The sequence below is a fragment of the Crocuta crocuta genome, unplaced genomic scaffold (assembly GCF_008692635.1).
Source record: "Crocuta crocuta isolate KB4526 unplaced genomic scaffold, BGI_CrCroc_1.0 scaffold39, whole genome shotgun sequence".
Taxonomy (NCBI): domain Eukaryota; kingdom Metazoa; phylum Chordata; class Mammalia; order Carnivora; family Hyaenidae; genus Crocuta; species Crocuta crocuta.
In genome coordinates, this window is record NW_027533334.1 from 2,960,919 (window position 1) to 2,986,627 (window position 25,709).

The window sequence follows — 25,709 nt, forward strand, 5'->3', positions numbered from 1 at the left end:
GTGTAGGTGTATTCTTTCTCTAAGAAAAAAATATATTTTTTGCAGAAAACATAAAAAAAACATAAATAAACAAAGCTCTTATCCTACCTAGCATTTTACTGTATCTTGAATTTCTTTATAATGGCACTGAGGCAATGTTCTTCATGTTATATGGATTCAAAACATTCAACCTTATTCTCAACTAATTCATTCATTAATTATAGAGAGTAACTGAGGCACACAGAGTTCAAATGACTTACCCAAGGTCACACAACAAGTTCAGTGGCAGAACCATAAACAGAACAGAGGTCTCTGATTACCAGGTCACTTTTCTTTCTACTAGATGCTATATGACCCAATAAAAACATGTGAATGAAAAGTCAAGCAAGGAAAAAACAAAAAATCCTCTCATGGTGGCACCTGATCTGAACATTTTATTATATAGTATTTAATTAGAATATTTTGTAAAAAGGTACATGCTATATTTATACGAGTAGTTCACTAATGCCTTTACCCATATCAGGAATATGGCAACACTTAGCACCATTAATTTAATTTACAAAAATACAAAATTCACATTACATAGAAGGATGAAAATGAAAGATCTGACAATGATCTCGCTACTACCTGAAAGTGCCCATTTAATCACTTTTCCATCATTTATATGAATATGATCCATTAATAAATAGGTCATAAGCATTCTTATATTAAAAATTCACTTAATTTTAATTAGACAGAACATTCATTTATATCGTAAAATCTCAAAGTATAATTTACAGTTACACCAAATATATCTTAAGATTTTTTGACTTTCTTGTCTTCCTTGTTATTACAATTTGTATTATATATGATTTGTATTAAAACAGCCTCATTTTAAAAGAGAAACTTATAGTTCAACCTTATCATTTAAGCAGCCATGACTTATTTAAATGGTAATAAACTATAAATACTTATTTCACATATACTATTAATGAATTGTAGACTTCAGTAAATCTTGAAGAAGCTGAGTACTGCTCCACAGCTCCTATCTCCCTACTTTTTCTTTTATCATTACTGTAGCATAAGCATTCTACTCTTAGGTGCCATTTTAATGGCAGTTGTCAGGAGAGCCCTTACTAATGCTTTCTTTTACCAATAACCAGTTAGATAGTAAGAAGTTAAGGATAGTAAAAATATACCCCCTCTGTGTATACATTACTGTCATAACTATGGCTGATTCATAGCTTTAGACTTACAAAATATAAAGACTTTTTGTAGAGAGAACGTACATTATTTTTTTTTTGGTTCATTTCATCAACAAAGAAGCCAACAAAGAAGAAATAAAATATTTTCATGCATTATATTGAAACAGACATTTGATAATATAATGAATATTTCATAAGCCCCATAAAGCCATTTCTTCACTTAAGGTAAATTATTTTTGAAAAATATTTTTAAATGTAGGTGCATCCAAGCGCAAACTGGAAAAAGAATGGGATTTTAATCAAGCAAAGTAATACAATATCTCTCTATCTATTTATCTATCTACATACCTACTAAAGCTGTCTGTATTTTGGTTGTGAAAATTTAAAAATATCTACTAAAGATAAATAGATATATAAAATAATTACTTTCATTAATTTATTTGGAAAAAAAATTAAGTTCATAAGAATGAATATGATGTCACATTTTATGCAAAATTTTGTGCAAACCAAAAATTTTCCCCTAATATAATGTATCAACTTTTATTATATTTCGATGTAATAATCTCAAGTTAAAAGAGAAATAATCATCTGTAATCACCTTAATTTTAAAAACATATATACGTGGGGCCTGTTTATACATAAATGCAGTTTTTACCCAGGGTGTGCTTTGTTGATGGCTAATGTCCTCATTTATTACCATTTACAACAGATATAATGTTAGTCATATTATTAGATGTAATTGTACTTGAGTAAACATATGTCCTTCAGGAGTAAGCGTTCTGTTAAAAAGATTACTGACAGTGAAACAGAAGCCTCAAAATGTTAAGAGCATACTAGAACTTTCACATAATTAAAAACTAATCAGTTATGAGGGCTTTTTAAAAAAGTCATAGTGTCTTAGAAGGTCACTTTGAGGTCAGGAGAGATACCTTTCAAAATGAAGCCTAAATAAACAACTACTTAGTAGGAAAGCCTCAATGACACAAAGACTGGGATGGATCTAGAATATAAAAACAAAATGTTTACCAAGTTTACTGATTTCAAACTAAAACTTCCCCACCGTGACAAAATCTTGTTGAAAAATTGCTCAACCAAGAGATTTGAGCTTATTTTTTAAACTAATTATGACTTTCATAATTTTGTTAACAACCATAAAATTATTGAACCCTTATAATAATTTCTACCTATTAAAATAAGAAAGGTATAATATTTTAAAAATATTTTGCTATTTGTAAAAGCTCACTAATAAAAATGTTTATCTTTTAAATGTCTTCTTTCTCATTCCTAGCTGCACTGTTTTTTTCTGATTCTGTCCTTGAGGTCTGACACATAATGCAGCTTTAAATACAGAAGAAAAATATACCCAGAGTATGTGTTGAGGAAGCTTAAAATAATTAACTTTCAAACTACATCACACTATCATTAAAAAGACAGTCATCGAATTACAACTTGGCCTTAAATGTTTATCTTTATGTTCAGAGGAAACTGATCCAAGCTTAAATTAGCAACTAAACTCATAAACCATGAAATTTCATTTTATTGATAAGAAAACGTAATCATTAAAAAAGAATGCTACGTTTACATCTGAAGGCATCCTTAGTATTTAATTTGAATTTCCATCAGTTGATGTGTGTTGTATAAAATATTTACTTTGTTTTATATTACATTTTTTCTACCAAAAGTAAAATATATTCATTCTACAACACTCCAGAAATTACCAGGCTCAAATACTGCCCCAAAACACAACCTTGACTCTCTTTTCCAGATGAGATGCATCTAACTAGAAGACTAATTTAGATTATTGATTTAGATAGAAATACATTGTTTCTACCTTTAAGAAATGTTAAAATATTCAAAAATAAGAGAAAGCAAAAGTCCATAACATCAAAATCCTCAAATATGTCAAGTATTAAATTCACTAACAAAATACAACTCTGAATATTTACTTTTTCTTAAGATAAACTTTATAAAGCATAATTACAAAGGTAGAGGTAAGAAAAAAATCCCTACCTTCACCACAGTTACAGATCCATAAAGAATACAATATGGAAATGTTCATGTTGGAAAAAATGAAAGGTTAATACATTAATCAGATAAGGTTAAAACTAAGGGTTTATGCATACAAGATGCTATAGTATGTAGTAAAACACAGCTTGTTACTACTTGCAAAATATTGTTAACAGTAACTCAACAAAGAGTTTCACTGTCCACCACTTTCCAGAAAAGCACAGACTTATTTTCCAGATAAGGAAGCACAGAGCTGGTAGCACCATCATGGCTTCAGGGTAATTACAAAGGAGGAAGCCTGGTCATTTCAAAATTTTCCTAGATAGAGCACATCTTACATGTAGAAAATAACAAAACAAGACAGGTAATCCTTTTGTGCATAGTATCAATTAGTTATCAAACATTTCAGAAATCATTTAAAATTGTTATCTCGAAATGCACTGTGAACTATTTAAGTCCAAAATCTTTATTTGGAGAAACTATGTCGGTTCTAAAACATTCGCTCAGTCTGGCTAACTAAAGTTAGCTTTCCCACCAGAGGTCTTTGTAGGATGAGTTTAAGTAAAACATGAGGGAAAATATTTTATGTAAAATATGTTTGTTTCACAGATACATTTCAATTATAAGAGCAGATAAACTCACAAAGTGAAAATATAAAGTTCAATAGGTGAAAGTTTTTCAATGTTTAATGACACTGCATTATTATAGACCATAGTATTCTGGTGTAGAATAAGATTGCCCATTGAAAAAATAAACAATAGATTTTTCTTGTGTTAAGAATGTTTTATTAACTTTACGGCCTAAACAAAATCTAATCTACATTCTACATGAGGAGTATGTTAGTGATTTACACTAAACATTATCCATAAAACCTGAAGTTTGAAATCATATGTACAATTCTTATATTTTATGCTCATACCTAAGATATTAATGTGATAAATATCATTATGTTTCCCAGAGATCTATCAATTAAGTAAGAGATACTGAATATATATCACCTCTTTGACTGACAATCCCCTTAGAGCAGTCTGGTTTTGAGATGTCAAGATTTTTCCCTAAAAAAAAAAAAAAAAAAAACCCCAAAAACCAGATAATATTCCATAATACTTAACGTTCCTCCAAATATTTGTTAACTTATTTTCTAGCCTACATAATGCCATGTATTCCTCTGGTTCTAGAGTTTTAGATTTAAAATTAAAATTGCAAATGACTTTTTTATGTTGTTAGTATACATCCTAAAAATGGTAAAATTTCCATGTATTATTCTTACACAGACTTTCATAAAACAGCAACAGAAAAGATAACAATACAGGCTGCTGATACATAGCTGACTTTGCAGCTCAGATTTGGGTTCAAGTCTTTACAAAACTTTTTTTAATGCTACAAGTTAACTACAATAATCTTCTAATGAAGAATCTTTGATAATGAATGGAAGATGATATCTTTAGTGAACAAAAATGATGTATTAAACACTGGTTAAAATCAATAGATTATTATTATCATAGATATAAAATGAAGGATGACTCCAAACATATGTAGTGTATAGCTCATGATCAAAACATGTCACTGCAATGTAATTAGCCTCCCCTGATGGCCCACTACTTCCCTCTCATTTTATCACTTCAAAGTTTCAATAATTAAAAAATATTCTTTACATATCCTACCTTTCTTTTAGAAACAAACAAAAATATTTAGGAACACTAACATTCAGCACAATGTTTACTGCCTTAGCATTCTGTGTACTTACTCATGACATTTATGGTGTGAATTTCCAGGACAGGATGAATTTCCCAGTAAACAGAAAAATGCACAATTGCCAACAATAGAAAATCTATACACATTTTATCATGACATCAAAGCACTCTAGCTACACTGATTTTCCTGTATTACACTTGAAGTTTATATTCAATTAGAGGACTAAAGGGATGAAAAATAAATGTGCCATATGTGAGAATATACAAATTAATAACAGTTAGAGGAAATATAAAAAATTTTGAGATTAAAAAAATATTTAAGCCAAACACTGTATTGTTTCATGACTGTAATATTCAATGTAATTCATTTGCCACATATATGGCAAATACATATGGCCACAAATCTATTTATGTAATCAGACATGATGGCAAAGAAGCCAAATAAATAAATAATAGTTTATGACCAAGGATAACTCATATCATATCACACAATATGGGAAAGAAAGATTTTTATAGTAATCATTAATTTTACACTGTTTACTTTTGAATCCCATTAAACATATTAAGATAATTATCATTTTCCAAATAAACTGTGATTCTTAACTGAATATTTGAATAAAAGTAAGATATTTTTCTTACAACTTATAAATATATTTAGATTCCTAATGTCAATTCCAGTTTATTTTATTAAATTTTCAGTATGTGTTTTACTAGAAGAGAATTCACTGATTTAAGCCATTTGCATTGTGGCATTCATGCTTGCTCTCCAGACTTACGTAACCTACTACTTTTTCTCGAAGCAACCTATTTTCCTTAACAGCACTATCACGATTGTGGTAATTTAATCATTTGTGTTATTATTTTAATGTATGTATTTTTGACAGAATATAAGTTCTAGGAGGGCAACTGCTGTATCCACGATGTTTATGCCAATAACTCAGTGTCAACCACAATGGCAGCATGCAACAGGATCGCAATGAATACTCATTAATAAGTTAGTTTCATTTATATACTGACATACTTTAAATTTAGCCTGCATTTTTGAGACCTAAGATGAACTAAGTCACCAGTTAAAAATACATTAACACTGTTACTATACACACTGTCATTTAAATGATAATATCACTCCCCAAAACACTATTTACATTCTAAGATTTTCAATGAAATTTTCAATGTACTCTCATCCAATTACTAATTAAAACTAGGACTGATTATTCAGTTTATTGATTACCTCTGCCCTTTGCTTCTCTTCCTTTTACTCCTGGTTCAAGTTTTTGTTTTCTACTTAGTTAATAATACCTCTCAAAATAAGAAAAGAAAGAGAGAAAAAGAAAACCGCTTTATTTCAATTCATTCATAGAAATAATGGACTGGACCGACTACTGAATTCACACATTATGCTGTCATTCTTTCTTGTTGTTAGCAATATTTTTAGCTGCAAAACTTGCAAGTCAGTCATTATCAATATCTGGTTTAATGCCTTGACAGTATCATTGAACTTTGTATAGTACTTTTTAAGGATCCAAATAACACACCTCCATTATTAAGGAATTTAATTAAATATACTTATATTTAATTATATATTATATTTAATTATATATTGTGATATCTTTCCATTAAAGTACTTCAATTTGGGTCAATAGAAGCAAATATATAAATGGCCATTTGTGTTTAAATTAGTCAATTTTTCTCCTATAGAAATGATCTTGAGAAAAAAAATCTGTTTTTCTCCAAACCATCTAGAATTCATTTCTAAATAAATCTTGAAATAAAGTGTTTGCCACTCTAATTTAAATAGGCTCTACACACTATAAAGTTCACACCAAAATGAAAACAATGAGGTACAAGAAGCACACGCATATTTAAAAAGCATGAAATGCAATGCTTATAGTCTCATGCTTTCAGTGGTTTTCCAAACCCTGACAAACCTGGCTCAGACTGGTGTTTCTTTTTCGGCAATGATTTGTCATCACTTATTGTATCATTCACCTTTCTCTGCTGGTCCTCCCATGTAACTTCTAGTATAAATTAAAACACAATAATCAGAGCTTGTCAGAAGTATAGATAATGTGTGTAATAAGAGCCTAAAATACTTCCCAAATATAATTATTTTTTAGACTTTTCCCTCTATGCTTTTCCATAAACTCTTAGTAATATGCAGTCAATGTTTTAGATACAGGAATGTGACATCTGAATTTGTTTATAGATTGCAAAATCCAGAGCACCAAAACTTATTCCAGTAAACTCCAGAATGTATTTTCAATAAAATGGATGGGGCCAAAGTATAAAGAAAAGGATAATTAAAATGGTGTGGCAAACTAAGTTTTATTTTCTTAGTTGATATCAAATAATGCTAATTTATTTTAGAAATAAATGTTTTGCTAAACACTGTGTGATTATGGTGAAATAAAATGTTTATATGGAATTAATTTTTTTTTACTTTTTATTTATTTTTTTTTAGAGAGAGAGAGAGACAGCGTGAGCAGGAGAGGGTCAGTGAGAGAAGGAGACACAGAATCTGAAGACAAGCTCTAGGCTCTAAGCTAGCTGTCAGCACAGAGCCCAACGCGGGCCCTGAACCCATGAACCATGAGATCATGAACTGAGCCTAAGTCAGATGCTTAACCAACTGAGCCACCCAGGCGCCCCTGTGTATATGGAGTTAAAATGCAGATACATACCAAGAGAAAATCTACAAATACATTTTAATATATGATAAGATAAAATGACTAGTAATTTTGCTACCTTATTTGGTACTTTCATTAAATGACAGAAAAACTTATGTGTAATGAGGATATTATTTCAATGGAAACTGCTAACAGTTTGGTATCATTGAATATGAGTTACCTGGCTTATCCAAGATTATTTAGGATTATTTGTAGTATTATGTAATATGTTTTCTTTCAAGAAATATATATTCAGCACCTATTATAATCCAGGCATGTCTAGGCACTGGGAATATAACCACAAACAAAAGAGGCAAAAATCCATGCTCTCATCAAGTTTATATTCTAGTAGGAGAAATAGATTAAACAAGGTAAACAAGTAAAGTGGTTTATGACTTAGATATTAGTTAAGTGCTCAAAAGACAAATATGAAGTGGATAAGAAAAAAAAATGTCCAGGAGGTGATGGAAGCTAGTCATGAAGGCAAGTTTTGAGTAAAGAACTTAAGGAAATAAGGTAGTTAGCCATATAGTTATTTGGGGAGAAGGCACTGCAATCAGAAGAGCAGCACATTCAAATGTCCTGAGGCCTGTCTGGCACGTTTACAAACACATGGATATCTCTGTGGCTGGCACAGAGTGGATGAAGGGGAAAACAGTAGAAGATGAGGTTAAAGAGGTAATAAAATGGGAAGTGGAGGAGTACAGTTCATGTAGGGCCATGTAAGTCATGTATCAATGGATTCACTGGCCACCATTTAATTGTAGCATTCATTGATAAGCACTTATGTATATGCTTGCCACCTTTTTTATTCATATTTTTAAAGCTACATTATAAGTAGCTGGTTACTACCGATGTATTATTTAATCCTATGAGGTTTCACCATGCCATACAAAATCCTCTGGTGCCTTATCCTCCTTTGGCCATAAATAATGGAATACTAACGTCTTATAAAACTAACCTAACAAAACATAAGTAGGAAGATGAAATCACTGTCAAGATGGGAAAATATGCTATCTCACAACATCAGACACAGGTGATTTGGAATACACTATGTTTGATCATGTATACTACTAAAATCAACTGAATTAATTGTAAGGGTTTTTCAGTTCCTAAACCTGAAATAAATGCTATTGATAATAAGTCACTTTATTCTGGTCCAACATAAACCAGCTACTGAGAAGAAACAAACTCCTTGATTTGGGAATATTAAAATAACACTTAAGTGTATAATTTATACCCTGATTTTCTAATTGGTAAATAATCTGCTAAAGATGTAATACAGGACTCTTAAACGGTAAACAAGCTAGATAAAGATACTATATTTCAATCCACTGCCAGTGGAAAGAAAAATCTTAAAACATTTAAAGAATATACAAATTTTCTAATAAATTCAAATGTTCTAGGTAGGCCTTCTTTAGTGATAAGAATAAAGGAATCATCTGCCCCTTAATCCAAATTAAAGTGTAATATCAAAAACCAACAGACCAAATTCCTTGTTTTGGGGAAAATAATAAGTTCATTAATAAAAAATTATTTCTTGCTTTTGAATAACCTGCACTTTTGATTATCCACCAATATAAAATGAAAAATTTAACAAGCATTACTGAGTTATTTCTAAAATCAAATTTGCTAAAATCCTAAACATTTGCCATTTTAGAATTCTTAAACCTTTTACCACTTGATAGTTTGTGATGTCACAAAATAGAAGACATGCTACTTTTGAAGTAAGATTGAATATGTAGAAGTAGTAATGGCTTGTTTTGAAAATGGTACAGCCTATCTGTAAATTGGCAGAGAGCATCTTCTGAAGTGTGGAATAAAAAAAAAATACCTTAACACATGCCATGTTTAATTTTAAATACTTTCTTTGAGTTGACAAACATTTTAGATGAAGAGAAATTGTTTAAAGTCATTTGTCTTGTGTTGGCAGAGTGAAATTAGCCAGTATTTGTTGAAAATTTATTATATACCAATAACAAAAGAAGTACCATAACCATCAATTTATAAATGTCAGTCAATATAACAATGAAAGATTGTTAAAGAGCTAGGCTCTCTATAACAATGAAAGAGCTAGGCTATCAAGGCTCTCAATGGTTGATAAAGAAATGTAATAGATATGTTACCAGACTGAGTCCCACTGTAGCTTCTAGGAACAGTTCTGCTATTAACTATGTGTATAACCTTAGGCAAGTTTCATAGTCTCTCTGGCTTCTTAGATGTTATATTTGAAGTGAGAAGGCTGGTCTTGAAAATTTAAAAGGTTATTTTCATCTCTGAAAATACAGAGTTGCTCTTGCTTCTAATCATTCTAGACTGATAAGTCAGATTTTGTGGAAGAGTACCTAAACCAGAGATGATGAAATTAGGACACTGAGAATTTAGAAGATTTTCCAAAAGTTCTAAATGTGACTATTATTAAACGCTTGTGGAAACTCAAATGTCTATTTTAAAACATAATTAAAGTCATAAAAAGAACAGAAAGTAACTACTGACTTACTAATTCATTCATCACCCAAAAGCCAATGCTAAAAGTTACCCATATCTAAGCCCTCTTTGAATTACAGGTCACACCATTAAAATGAAATATTTACAGTAATTAAAAGCAAACTAGTTTTATATCAGGAAAATGTTCAAATTGTTTGAAAATTGTTTTAGATATATTAAATAAAAATAGCAAAAATATCACTGATGAAGTATCTTAAAGACAGTCCTTTCTGTTAAAGGACTATTGTGGTAATTTAAAAAATAAAATAGTCTCCTTGATGTTAAATAATAATGAACTCAAAACTGAACTTTAAGTATAAAGTGCTAGTCCATGGTATTGTACACCTACTACCCAAAAGTAAAAATCAAAAAATCAAAGATGTATAATAAATTTAATTGCTAAGTCTTACCTTGAAAGAATGCATTCAAGTACAGACAAAAAGTTTGCTCTGGAGGGATAATTTTTTTTTTACTAATATTCTAACTCAGTATTTTAAAACTGAATTGAGTAGATATTCAATTGTGAATTTAATTTGTAGATGGGAAAGCTTAAATACTTCTTTAATCAATATTAGATAATGTGAAGAATGATTTTATTCATGAAGACTTAACTATGAAGTGTGTTTTTAAGTGACATTTAAGAAATCCACATGTCTTCAAAATAACTACTCCAGCTACTTTTCATCACACCAGGCAGCCAATCCTACAAACACTACAATATAAAGAGCACAAATTCTTACATTAATAAGACCGCATTTATATAATACCATATGTTTCCATGTGCTCCCACATACAGGAATGCATTTAAACCTTTAAAAGACAAAAAGGAGCTTCTCTCATGTGGTTGGTTTCTATAGGTAAGAAAACAAAGAGTTGAATAGTTATCTACTGCACGAACGATCTCACATCCATTATCTCACCGATTCTCAAAGTAACACGATGGGAATAAAAGAAATATGCTAAGATTTCCTTTTCTCTGATGAACTAACTCAGGTTAAGTTCCTAGAGTCACATAGTCGGTACATAGTAGATGCAAGCCCTGAGCCAAAGTCCAAATCCTGTGCTCATTCTCTAGTTCGTATTCATGTTCCTAAGATGACATTGTTTTCAACAACAAACAGAAGATGGCTTTAGGATTATGTTTAGGAAGTCAAGGATGGTATGGCTTGAACAATGGTTGAACTATGCAGAAAGGTATGAGGTAGAAGGGAGTTTTTCACTAAATCTTATTAGTCAATTGAGTCTTTAGGAGTACAGAATAAAATGAGCAAAAGGGAAAGAAAAGTAAGGAGCACCTGGGTGGCTCAGTCAGTTGAGCGTCCTACTTCCACTCAGTTCACGATTTCACGGTTCATGAGTTCTGGCCCTGCATCGGGCTCTGTGCTGACAGCTTGGAGACTGGAGCCTGCTTCAGATCCTGTGTCTCCCTCTCTCTTTGCCCCTTTCCCGCTCGTGCTCTCTCTCTCTCTCTCAAAAATAAACATTGAAAATAATTTTAAAACAAGGGAAAGAAAAGTAAAATTAGGAGAAATGGCCTCCAAGAAGGAAAGACTAGGAAAAGAAATTTTAAAATATTTATCTATATGTACTTAACTTCTACAACTGCTTTACTTAGGCTTGTGGATCTGAATGAGGAAGGAAATTTCAAAAGCATTTATTCATCTTTATATAGTCTCTGCTACAGTTCAGACCATCACAGAAGACTACTGAAATACCCTAAATGGGCATATTCCCTGTCTCTTTTCTTTCGAGCTACTATTGCATAATACAGTTGTGATTGAATTCTGATCCTGTTCAAAAATATATGATACATTCCTTGCTGTTTTATGACATCCCTGAATTTCTCCATATAATATTTGGTCAAATGGTCATTCACCTAAGTTGGCAAGGAATGCTGTATTTAGGAGATATAAAATCCATTCCTATCTAGACATAATTCAAGTTAGGAAATTAAGACGTAGGTACAGTACTCTCCTTGCTCAAGTATCATTCATAAGAATACAGAGAGACAGCAAAACAGTCAGCCCATACCCTAAATGCTATCCAATTTCTAGAATGCTTGTATTTTTATTTTTTAATGTTTCTTTTATTTTGAGAGAGGAAGAGAGGGAGGGAGGGAGGGGGAGAGAGAGAGAGAGAGAGAGAGAGAGAGAGAGAATCCCAAGCAGGGTCTGCACAGTCAGCGCAGAGCTCAATGTGGAGTTTTGAGACCATGAGATCATGACCTGAGCTGAAATCATGATAGACACTTAACTCACTGAGCCACCCAGTTGCCCCTAGACTGTTTATAGAAGTAAGTATCCTTTACAAAAGCTGTTAAAATTACTTTATTTACTTTGGTTCCTTTGTAACCTGCTTTCCCCCCCTCTTCTTCTTCCTTTCCTTCCTTCCTTTCTCATCTACAAGGTTATCAATATTTGAAATAAAGTAGACAACTATAAATTGAGGCTCAAAGGAACAAAATATTTTTTCTTTTATAAGTTTAGGGACGTGATTTTAACAGGTAATATGGTAGGGCTTAGTCTATAATCCTGATAGAGAATGACTCACTAATAGCCAGTTAGAGTTTATATCTGTTAAGTTTCCAAAACCAAACAAAATGAACAAATAACGGTAACAACATAGACAATTAATTGGAAACAAAACCATTTGAGACTTTAACCTTATTAGCTACATCTCCAAAAACACTTAGTTTCTTTAGAAAATTCTTATAGGATACTTTATTTTACATAAGAGGAAATTGAGGTGCAGAGAAATTAAAAAGCCTTACCGAGGTCATATGCATACAAGTAGAAATGAGCTTAAGAGCCAAGCATTGACTTCCAATAGAGTCCTCTAAACACTACTACAAAACCTGAAAAGTATGAGTGATTTAAATAGTTCTCTGACTTAGAGAAAAGTATTCTAAGTATTTGCATATTGATTTTTACACATGGATTAAAACATGTACAAATGTACTAGCATGTTATGTAATAACTAATGCAGCAATCCACTCTGACTTATCCCTGGGGTATTGTTTCTTATGCAAGCTATGTGACCAAGAACAACATCAAGATTAATAACTTCCTAAAAACTACTAAACAATATCTATTGAATAAGTTGTTCAGGTTTACTTTTAAAATCAGGTGCTTTTACTTTAAACTGAAAGTTTTCAGTGTGCTGAAAATGCAAAATCAGAGCAAGACATCACTAAGAAACATTAGTAATAACAGCTAACACTTATATGGTACTTAGTATGTGACCAGTATTGTTCTGAACAATTTAAATATGCCAAGTTATTTAAGAAAGTAAATTTATGACACGTCTGCCCAGTAAGCAACATTATTTAGAGTAGACGACTAGAGTAGAATAGGGCTAGTTCAAGGCAGAATTCATCATTATCACTCTCCCAAGGTACCACATGGTACAGCACCCCTCTCCCTATACTTGCCTTTCCCCACTCATAGGCTCTAACTCTCTCTCTGTGCCTATGAAAATCTGTATGTGAGAATAGCTCAGGTCAGTCTCTTCATGAATATTTACATTTCAGTGTTCTGGAAACCCTAAAAGCTTTATATTATTAAAATAATTAAGCCTTCAGAGGAAAGCAGAATATGAACTATGACAAGCAGTGGAAGAATTATTTTAGGTTGAAAACCTATCCAGAACCCCTCAAAACTTACCTCTTCTTGACATGTATCACAATCTTAAGACACTATGTAAGTGACATGCTATAAAATGACTTTACCAGCCCTGTTTTGTTGTTATTCTTATATTATCATTGTTTTAACTTGGGATCTCCCTAAGGCAGGGATTTGTTACTTCATTCTCAGTAACCACCTAGTGCCATGCATGGAAAATAGCACTATTGGAAATGAACTAAACCATTAGCTAATATTTAAAAGAAAATAAATTATTGAAACCCATACAAGGAGATGGTCACTTATCTGAAGATGCATGGTACAGAAATGCATGCACTGGGACCTAAAACCAGAGATGTACTACTATGTGGATTGAACAAAGCTGATTATCCACTAGAGTTCTGCTCCTTTATTAACAGAGGAAAGCAGTTTTATGAAAAGATTTATAAGGTTCCTTCCAAATCTAAAAGTCTTGATTCTAAATCTAGGGGTAAAGCCTCAGAATACCAATAATTATCTTGGTAAACTATAGACAGATGGGGGGGTGGGGTCCAGATGAATCTACAAAGCAAACTGGCAGATCTGGATTTAGAAAACACACAGACACATGCACACAGCTTCCCGCCTATCCTGCATGTATTCTTTTCCCAGGATCTCTTATCTCTGTTCGGGATTTTTGTTTTTTTTTTCCCTCTTTACAGCCAGACTCTTTCAAAGGTTTCTATATTCACTGTCTCTCTCTCTTCTTTTAAGTCCATTCTACTCAGGTTTCTACTGCCTCTGTCTCCACCAAAGCTGTTCTTCATGAAGGTTAACACGATGACTTCCTCCTTGCCAAATCTAGTGATGGTTTCATGCTCAACAGTTCTCTCCCACTTCAAGTACTTTCTTCACTTGTACTCAGAGACACTACGCTCCATGGTTACCCTCCTACTCCTCAGTTTCCTGCTGCTTCATCTCGTCAACTTCTAAATATGAGAGAAGTTCAGTTCAGAGTCCCAGCCTCTTCTACACTTGTTCTCTCGGTGATCTCCAACAGTCTTTTGTGTTTTTAGACTCTCTTTTTATGAGGGTAACTCCCAAACAGTCCAAATCTCTAACCCGAAATCCAGACCACATTTTAAGCTGCCTATTTGACATCTTATCTTAGAGGTCTAATGTGATCTCTAACTTATATCCAACTGAGCACCTGACCCCACCAAACGATTCTTCTCAAGTTTTCCCCTATATCAGTTAAGGTTCTATCTTTAATATCAATCCAGAATCCAACTCCAACTGTCACTATCATCTAAGCCACCATGACCTCTTTGCCAGGTTATTGCAAAAGCCTCCCTGTTTGTTCTAATCTCCATTCTTTCAGGTTAGTCTCAACATGGCAATTAAATTGATGTTGTTTCAAAACGAAATGGTGTTATGTCACTTGAATGAAAATCTTCCCATTGCACTGAGTAAAAACAAAATCCTAACACTGACTGCTAGATAATATAAGTCACCTGCCCCATGCCCTTCTGACCACACCTACAACTATTCACTTTGCTCACTGTGTGGTACTCAACTGATCTCTTCACTTTACCTTGAGTAAGTCAAGCGGGCTCCCATTACAGAGCTTTCCTTCTTGCTGTTCTCCCTGCCAAGAACACTCTTCCTTCCCAGGCCTTCAAGGGGTAATTCTGTCACTTTGTTGAGGTTTCTGCTCAAATATTACTTAGATGGGAATACTTCTCAGAATGCATTATCAAGAATTACTACCCTGCTTTCTTGAATACTAGCTAACTCATTATCCTCATTGAATTTTCTTCTTTGTACTTGTCAGTATATGAGAGGATATTATATATTCTTTATTTATCATTTGCTTCCCCCAATAAACGTAAAGATGATGAAAGCAGGGAGCTTGTCTGACATGCACACTAGTATATCTCCAGGGCCCAGAACAGAGACTGGAATGTCATAGGTACCCAAAAATTATTTGTAGAAATAATGAATGAATAAATGAAAAAAATTATAATTAGCTCGAAACTCACCAATTATGCTGTTCTTTGAGTCTTAATTTATAGTGCTAGGCCATGCAATAAGAATAGTCTAGTCTCATTTTAGCTCATGAGAGGTACGAAGAGCCCCAAAAGGGATTGGCTTAGGTAGATCGTCATTTGAGAACTCAGAAACTGATTCCAAGTACTAAAAGAATCTGAGGTTAATGCAGGGTTAATGGAGACTGATCACATATCTTACTAACTGGAGGGCAGCATACACTACTGCGTCTATTCCAAAATCATAAATGGGCAATTCACAGCAAGATGTAGAATAAAGCTATCGTCATTATTTCCTCCATTTGCATTTTAAACCAGAAGAGAGGATGGTTATAAGTCCATCATTCAATTCAATGCTTGGCCATTTCTAACACATGGTTACAGCTGGAATTCATAGTTACTTTTTTAAAATTTTAACTCAATATATAAGTAGAAGGAACAGAGTAACATCCTTTGAACCTCTGGAATTTTCTCTAATCCACAAATATGCTTTAACCAATTTAAAAATGACCTCCCACCTTAATCTTACTCATGGACATTACTGAGTTTTAAAATAAATAGTACATTTGTCTCTTCCAGAAAAAAAAAAAAAAAACACCTGCTGAAAGTATTTCCTCAGTTAAAGTATTTACCTTGGTGACCTCCCGTGAAGTCCTTAGTCTCTTGATACATTTACATGTACTTAAATACAAAATGGCATTAAGTGTTCTTAAAACTTGTTGCACCCCATCAGTTGACTGAACATCTAAGAAGATATATTTACTCTTTTAGATCACTGACATAAAATTCGGTTCATATGAACATATCCTTTCATAGGTACTAAGCAAAGATCATGGAGGTTAAGAAATGGATAAAAATGAAAAGCATGTAAATACACATTGAGAGCCTATTTAAATGTTCATTGTTTTATGGAGACTGTTAATATTTTATAATACTTGATTCAATTTTATTTATCTTGTTAGATTACTTTCTCTCTTTTTACCTATAATATCTTAGCATATTTTAAGAATTTTATGCTGAGAGGGGTCTAAATGAATAATTAACACTCCGCAGTAAGAAAAAATATAAAATTATCTTAACACTAATTAAATATCACACCCAACATTGTAGACATTATTTATAACAGATGAAGACAGGGAAGAAAGAATTTAAGACTAAAAGACATTGTAACTAAAATTACTGATGCAAAAAACTATCCATTTCATTTCTTAATTTGGCCCCATTACAAGGGAAAATTGTAATGATATACAGAAATTTTGGAACATTAATTTTTTTGTAACTATCTTAAAATGCTGACATTCTAAGTCAATACATGAAGTTATAGGTGATTATCAATGACTACAAAACATATACAGTCCTATTTCTGATAGAAGTTAGTTGTACTGGGTTATAAAATTAAGTCACCAATAATTATAAGAAAACTACATCTAAGTATTGAAATTGATCATCTTTTTTACTCAGCCAGGCAATATATTAATTCATGTGTATAAAACTGTGAACAATTACAAATATTGTAAATGTTCATTTAATATTGTTGAGCTCAAAATTAAGTCCTTATCTACTTTAAATTCATATCATTTTCTACTTTAAATTCATGTCGTTTTCTACTTTAAAATTTTGCTTTAAAATAGTTTTTAAACCTCGGCATCTAAAATAAGTCACTCAGAGAAAGACAGATACCATATGTTTTCACTCATATGTGGATCTTGAGAAACCTAACAGAAGACCATGGGGGAGGAGAAAGGGGAAAAAAAAACTTACAGAGAGGGAAGGAGGTAAACCATAAGAGACTCTTAAATACAGAGAACAAACTGAGGATTGATAGGAGATGGGGGAGAGGGGAAGTGGGTGATGGGCATTGAGGAGGGGAATTGTTGGGATGAGCACTGGGTGTTGTATGGAAACCACTTTGACAATAAATTATATTTTAAAAATAAAAAAATAAGATAAAATCTTTAAAAAATAAAATAAACATTGAAATATTTTTTTAATCGCTCAGTTTTAAAACAATTTCTGGGTTAAAAAATATCTATGTTGTGTTTTTTGCATGAAAACATGACCATCACTTTTTTCCCCAGAATCTTAACATGACCAACAAAGCCAAACTTCTGGCTTTAATGCCATGCATTTCAATAGGATAGGATTGTATTAGGATATTTATGTTTATTTAATTTAAGAAAGCATATTCACACGCATCATAAATGTCAATACTGAGTGTCTAAAATAGAGAGAGACACTGTTAACTTCATATTAGACTTGCCTTTTTTCCCATTATTAGGTGAGCTTGGTGTTTCTCCCTCATTGTCTTTTTAACATTGAAAACAGACAATAGTGGTTAATAATTAAGGTCACTAACAACCCAAATAAAAACAAAGCACACCACAAATGATGAAATCACACACTAGGGAAACAAATTCATGCATTAAACGTGACACCTCGCATTAATGAATGCAAGAGTAAAGCACATCCTTCCCAACCTATGATAAAAGCAGTAAGAACAAAAATAAAATGAGGAATAAGGAGTCATTTTATACTAAATTAGAGAGGTTATAGTTGTGGTTTTATGCTAATTTGATAATTGACATAATTCATTAATTAAGTTAATTTTGAGAATAAAGCATAGGTGACAAACTGGTCCAACAAACAGGCTTTATCTTAAGGAAGTGAAAAATAAATAAAAATGATATTAACTACAGCCGAAGCCCCTAAACTAATGACACCCAAAGCAATGACTTTCCTGTGGAAGCCAACTCATAAACAGTGTGAAAGCATTTCAGTGTTCATATGGACTAATACAAGATACATAGGAATGGGCAAATACGAAAATATTAACTACACACATAAATTAAGATGAAATCCATTTTACGGTATGCTCTAAACAAGTTATTCCGATAGAAGATGTGTTAACATTCTAATAGTTAAAATATTAGCTGTTCAGAACACAGTTACACATTTTTATAAATATCAGCTAAACTTGCCTTTGTTTTCATGATCAGATGCACTCAGATGATTCTTCTCATCTTTTGACATTAAAAATAGTTACTGATAATCAGCGACTACAGCATGAGAGGTCTTGTGTCTTATACTACAAATACTGACAGAATGCATCCATGACATAAGGAAATTGCTTTCACACAATGGGAAAGGAGAGAACACAAGGCATGTAAAGGAGACTTTACTGTTAATAAAAAGTGATGCATTAAACAGGAAAAAATTAGGCCTAAAGTTATTGTTCAAATTAAAGTTTTTTAAAACTGACAGCTTAGAAAAGATTAGAATTCAACTCGGTGTTTCAAATAAAAATAGTGAAAATTTGATAAAAGCAATGTATAAACATATATACTGATTATGTAACATTTTAAGTTTTAAAATCCTTTCAGGAACATTCTGACAAACGTCAAACAACATGACCATCACTTTTTTCCCTCAGAATCTTAACATGCCCAACAAAGCCAAACGTCTGACTTTAAAGCCACCCATTTCAATAGGATAGGATTATACTAGGATATTTATGTTTATTTAATTTAAGAGAGCATATTCACATGCATCACAAATGTCAATATTGAGTATCTAATATAGAGAAAGAGAAATTATGATATGTAAACATAATAGGGAACTTAAAAAACCACCACAGTGAAGGCTCTTTCCACACCACTTAGAAGGAGGACTCTTTGGTGAGAAATTATGACTGTCAATAAACATTAGGGCAATATTGAGCTGAGATGAAGAGCAGGAATGTACAGTTAATTTTTCTTATTTTAGGAACAACTTACGAAGAAAATAGTGGTAGCCTCTAAAAGTTTTAATGGAATTTATATTCTGCTCTATATTTATTTGCAATTTGCCTCTACAAAACCAAAATTCTTTATAGAGAGGAGGCTAGGATTACAACATACTTCTACTCAGTGTAACCCACTGTAGGTACTCATCCAGTTTTTAATAAATAGATGAACTGAATAGAGTTGGGTATAAGGACAGGAATAAGTTTGGTCAGACACATTTTCTATGATTTTAGTCTGACTTTTAACATTTAGGAACATGTTCCGATGGATAAATAAAACATTCTGATAAGTTATGTAGATAGCTTATGTAATATTTCTCCATCAATAATTAGACAATTTATTTAAAAGTTAGTGCTGAAAAACAATCTATTCTTTATAGTGCATTTATAGATTTGGAGCCTAAGTTCTTATGTGAAATTGAAAAGTCATACTTCTAAAACATTCAATTATTTATTTTAGACACACAGACAGACCTGCCTTGACCTCTTCACCCTGCTTTTCTCCCCACTGCTCTTCCATATGCCCCGTTTCTTCATTAACCTCTGTATTTGCACAAGTAAAGAAAAAAATAAGACCAGATGTATATATTTGTTACTCTTAGTGACAAAAAATTTCAAGTTATTCATGATATGAGTGATTATGAGGAGACTAATGATTATTTACTAAGTTTCTGACATGTTAAGTAAATAAGTATCCTGTTAATAAATTATCAGATTGTCTTCTTTTATGTTGACTTTGATTTGTAAAAGAGTGATTGTGGCCCCTAAAATATTTGTGTATATGGTAACTGTGTAAAGTAGTCAAAATACTTTGTCTATGATCTTGATATATTCTTAGAAAAAATAATATACCTTTATCCCTACAGAACCAAAAAATGGTATTAAAAACTCATTTTTACACAATGCCAGTACATCAAATTCAAGAGAAAATTTTAAAAAATAATAATGCCTCAGCAGTCATTACGTTGTACTTTTCTTATACTGCTCCTGTTTTCTTTGGTTGCCAGAGAGAAGATAACTAATACTGTACCATCATGAAAACCAACATATATAAAGTTTTAAAGTAATTTCCTTAATAGACTAAAATATAACCAAGATCAAAAGAAATTAAATTAGGAGTTGCTCATTTTTTAGCTGTTGAACAGGATTAGATAAATAAATGTGTCATTACTTTGATCTTGAAATAAGGCCATTAAATTACATCTTCTGATAACTTTTAAGTGATAATCCAAACATAATTTGATTTAGACCACCTACTGAGAACCTATTTGGGGTCATGTACCTTTAACTTCAGTGGGAAGTTGAAACTTCTAAAAGAGATATTTTATATCTCCTTTAAAGCTAAAGAAAATTACACAATTATATATCTATTCAAGCGTTCACATCAACATTTACAAAAACACTGTTAAAATCATCCATCCCTCCAAGCAAAACAAAACAAACAAAAAACTGAAAAACAAACCCTTTTATCTCATAGTGGAAATAACAAGGAGGATTTAGTTCTTCTTTCTTTTACTTATAAAAAAGAAAAAAAATTACAGTTCAAATGACATTAAAGGAAAACCATGGTTTGAATAGATTCTATAGGGCAAAAATGAGACGGTATATAGAATGCATGTTGACAAGCCCATTAAAAACTTCCTCAACCCTAACTTTCATTATCAGCCCTATGTTGGCTTTCTGGTAGATTTATTGTTATGGAACTACTCATGTCTCAATAGTCTATTGCTATAAAAGATATTAACACTGAATTTTAAAAAGCTGTGACTTCATATGCCAACATATGAGGTCAAAACTCTATCATTAAAAATCCTGGGAGACAAGAAATTTCACATGTACTACAGAACTTTCCTTCTGGAAAGTACTTTTAAAATTATATACACCCATTCTAACGTAAATAATTGAGAATTAAAGAAATGCTGCTGTAATCTCCTTATCAGGCAGCACATTAGCCCTGGTCTCAACAGCACGGAGTTGTTTAAAACCTTTGTACATAGCATAGAAAGAACTTCGATATAGAAGTCGATAAACCATTCAACAACTAACGAGGACACAGTTTGTTCCAAATTATATAAGGCAATAAAAGTATCCCTGCCCAAAGGTAGTGCACTTAAAACTTTGTTACACATAGGAATAGAAATATACATTTTAATATAAACATCTCTAGAATGACAAGATTGTTTTAGTGATACCTTATGCACTCTGTGAAGTAACTTTTCAATTTTTAAACAATATTTCATGCACTCATTCAACAAATATTTATTGAGGACCTATAATGTGCCAGGCATTATTCTATGTGCTGGAAATTCGTAAGTAAATAAAACTGAACAATTCCTTAAGTTTACAAAGTTAATTTTAGAATCTATCATTGGCAGAGTAATTTTTCCTGTCTTAGTGAATGTATGAAGCTCCATATATCATGACTCAATATTGTCTCTTGAGTCATAATGTAGTATTGATAATAAAACGGCACATATTTAACTTTGGTATACTGTAAGCAGTCTTGGTACAACACGAAAAGTGATGTAGGGAATACAAACCACGATCACTGTCTAATTCAACAACTTTCTTTTCTATAAAGACAAATTTAATAATTAAAAGATCATAAATACAAAATGAAATATATGATGATAAGTATAACTAGACTAGGTGTACATCTTCAGTAACATAAACACAGACTGCAATTGATATCTTTGCTTAAGGTCTTGCCTTAAACATAGAATTCTGCTCGAAAAGCAAATGAAAAAGTTTAAAAAAGGAACATTTTATCTTAAGAAAAGATGTGAAGCAGAACATTTCACTTAAGAAAAGTTCAACTCTTTGCACTCTTGCTTGAATGACTCAAAGAAACTTAACTCCTTGGCCTAATTTTCAAGTAAAACAAAAGTTGAGGACTTTACCAAAAATCATAAAACAAAACCACTTTACTGTAAATAAAAGTCTATCCAATGGAGGGACATCAATTGCAGTTGGGTTTATTTTTGCTTCCATAGCCCCCCAAAAAGGCTGTCAGCATAAAACAAACCCTCCTTTAAGTACAGACCTTCATAAGGTTCTATCTCCTTGACTCCATTGTCTAGGAAAAACAAAATAAAAACAAAACAAAAAAAGGGAACCAAAGCACAGGGGTTAAAAACAACAGAAATTTCCAAAGATACAGAATGTATGTATCATCTATTAAAGAAAAGTTAAATGGTGATTTAAATATACATATATATACATATATGTCTTTTTTGGCAAAGTACATCCAGTTACTAAATAAAGGGACCATTTAAAAAACGAGGTTGAAAATTATTATATTCTATCATCCATGCTTTTAGAGGTCCTTTATCCATAAGAATTTATAGATGTTTGGGGATTATGTTCATCTGTGTATAAACAAATAGTGCTTCTTATGCAAAGATTGAAACTATTAAAAATATCAGTACAACATGCATCTTTCTTTGTATATTCATGATTACCTTTTTCCTGGCACTCCAGTTTTGAGAAGGGTCACCATTGTTGTGCATCAGCTAACCAGTCCTTTGCAGTGTGTGAAAATTGATTTGGCTAGTTACTAATAAACTTTATGTAACTATCAACAATTACATAAACTTAATTGTAGCAAAGAAATATCATCCAACTGCTTATTTAAGAGCATTACGTTTACTCTTTAAAAATGCATTCATTCAAATTTGAAAATGTGCAGGAGCAATAATGGAAGGTTATTTTACCTCCAAATATTACAAATTTTAAATGCAACATATATAACATTTATAAATATATTTATAAATATAACTACCAGCAAATGCGGCTAAGGTATTCAATTAACAAAAGAAGAAAATTAATACAAAGGTAGTAAAAAAGGAATCTTGATTCACCTTAGCTTCCATGTGTATTTCCTACATGACATAATTAGAAATAAAACTTACTTCTCTCCAGTGTTCCCTTTGGTGGAAGTTGCGGAAGCTGTCGGCCCCTTCGTCCCGCTGCTGGAGTGCTGGACGGGCTTGTTTGGACAGACCCCGTACGAGGATGAGACCTACAATACACCATCGATGTTCATTCTCAGTAGCATGAGTTAAGCAACTGTAATACATTTGGTTCATATGATAGCTGTGCAAGTGCAATTTTAAAAGACGTGTAGCTGCTGATTAAAAGGTTAGGAAGGAAGGACAAAATATGGATATCTGAATGGTTGTCAAAAGATGCTTCTACTTTTGTGTAATATGCATACATACACAGATACATGCACACGGAATCCTACAGTAACATCCATGAGATTAATGTAAATTAGTATTCTACCTATATGAAAGCAACAGGAGACTTCTGCAGCTTAAAAAATAAAAGGTAATGTTTTACTTTCTTTCTACCAGATTTCAAACTCTCAGCACTAACCTCCCTCCCTTGATCCAAGGAGATTTTTACTCAGGCTTATACTTGATATCCCATTATTAGAAAATATCTCATGAAACTACAAATAAAATCCTGAACAATTCAAAATTCAGCTAAAGAAAATACTGGTTAATACATGATACTAGTATTGATAGAAAGAAACTAAAAATCTAGCTTTACTTAGTGTCATTATGATGATTATTCCAAAAGTGATGTCTAATGGACACAAACAATTTCTCATTCTGTAGGAGAAGAACATGATAGTTATGAAGTGCATTATGGGGGCATTTACCCAGGACTCCTGATAATGAGAAATCACAAAACAGATGTGGTCAGGACAGTTAAAAACAAATTACAATGGTAGCCACACACTATTATATCCGCTGAATATAAATAGTGTGCTTACACTGAAAAGGTTAGTATCGATTGTTATTAGTGATCAGCCAAGGATGATAGAAGAGACCATTTAGCTGCTGGGAAAATAAATAGGTGTGCTGGAGGGGCAAAGGGGAGGTTAGTCTGATTGATTTATCTTTCACCTCGATAAGGCAGGTGAAGGAGGGGCAGATCTTCCAGTCATTAATGAAGGCATCGACCTCATGAGGTTTGTATCAGGACGCTCAGTGGATCTGGAGCGGGTGGTGGTCCGCTCTAGGAGAGGCCGTTGTTCTGTTGCTCTGGATCTGTGATATGGCTGTCTATCTGCTGCTTCACAATCCCTGAAATGTTAGTCAAAAAGCAGCTCAGTTGATCTTTAGTGCCCTTCTGCTATTTCGTTATGATGCATCAAATTGATTTTGAAAAAGGTTATTTTTTAAAATTATCGGATTTGCAAAAAAATAAAAAAGTTCTCTTCCCCAACATAATCTGAGCAGTTCTCACTAAACTTCTTAAGAATTTCTAAGGAAACCCAAATTTGCCTTTAACGGCAATTCCCAGTGGAGACAATAGGAGTTGCTCAGTTATAATCGATGACAACCCAAACTGCCTGCTTTCCCAAGTGAATTCTCTAAATGAAACATGTGAAATATGTGAACTATTCTATCTTCAAAGAATTCAATGGCTTTTCTTAGCATTTTCACAAGAGTGAAGAAGAACATACAAGCATTAATTCTAAAGCCCCTAAGGCGGATTGTTAGCGTATCAACTGAGATATAAAAAGGCTTTCAGCACAAACATAGTATATTGATATATCCCATCATTCAAACAGAAGAATCAAAAGGTTGTAAGAAACCACTGCAACCTTGCAGGCTGTAGCCATATTTAAACATGGTCCACAAGAAAAATCACAGAAAGCTGGTTAGTCAGCCAATCTGTGCCACCTCTCACAGGGCACTCTAGCAATGCCAACCAATACAATTCAGAAGGGTACTGGGATGCCTAGATGGCTCAGTCACTTAAGTGTCTGACTGGCTCAGGTCATGATCTCACAGCTCCTGGGTTTGAGCCCCACATCAGGCTGTCTGCTATTAGCTAACAGTCAGGAGTCAGCTTCAGATTCTCCTTCTCTCAGGCTGTCTCCTTCTCTCTCGGCCTCTCCCCTACTCACCCTTTATTTTTCTCTTTCAAAAATAAATAAACATTTAAAAGATTTTTTAAAAATTCAGAAGGGTATTAACTGATTGAAATAATAATGGTTCTGAAACAATGTGCTCTCTTTGACCACAAACAAATCCAATATCAAAACCTAATCCTTATTGAAAGGAGTATACCTAAATGTAAGGAGCCCATCATTACTGATGTTTATATCCCTGGAATCAAACATAATGCTTTTAACACCTAACACGTGATCAATAAGTGTTTCCTAACACCAGCCCCACTTTCTATGACAACACTAGCTTTGATCAAGAGCTCCATACACCAAAGTAATACCTGCACCAAATTATCACC

At 32.5% G+C, this 25,709-nt stretch overlaps 1 protein-coding gene across 24 annotated transcripts in view; it reads right to left on the reverse strand.

Annotated features, from left to right (window-relative positions):
• The window catches only part of RIMS2 (regulating synaptic membrane exocytosis 2), a 598,980-nt gene that overhangs the window by 171,085 nt on the left and 402,186 nt on the right, over window positions 1-25,709 (reverse strand). For 16 of the 24 annotated variants that reach the window (XM_077748257.1, XM_077748247.1, XM_077748258.1 and 13 more), the window contains 2 exons: window positions 24,359-24,538; window positions 23,357-23,466 (listed from right to left, as the gene is read on the reverse strand). In XM_077748257.1, coding sequence (XP_077604383.1) covers window positions 23,357-23,466; window positions 24,359-24,538 — 290 coding nt within the window. Of the gene's footprint in view, window positions 1-22,488; window positions 22,522-23,356; window positions 23,467-24,358; window positions 24,539-25,709 lie in introns of all 24 variants that reach the window. The other 8 variants (XM_077748250.1, XM_077748265.1, XM_077748263.1 and 5 more) reach the window with 3 other exon arrangements.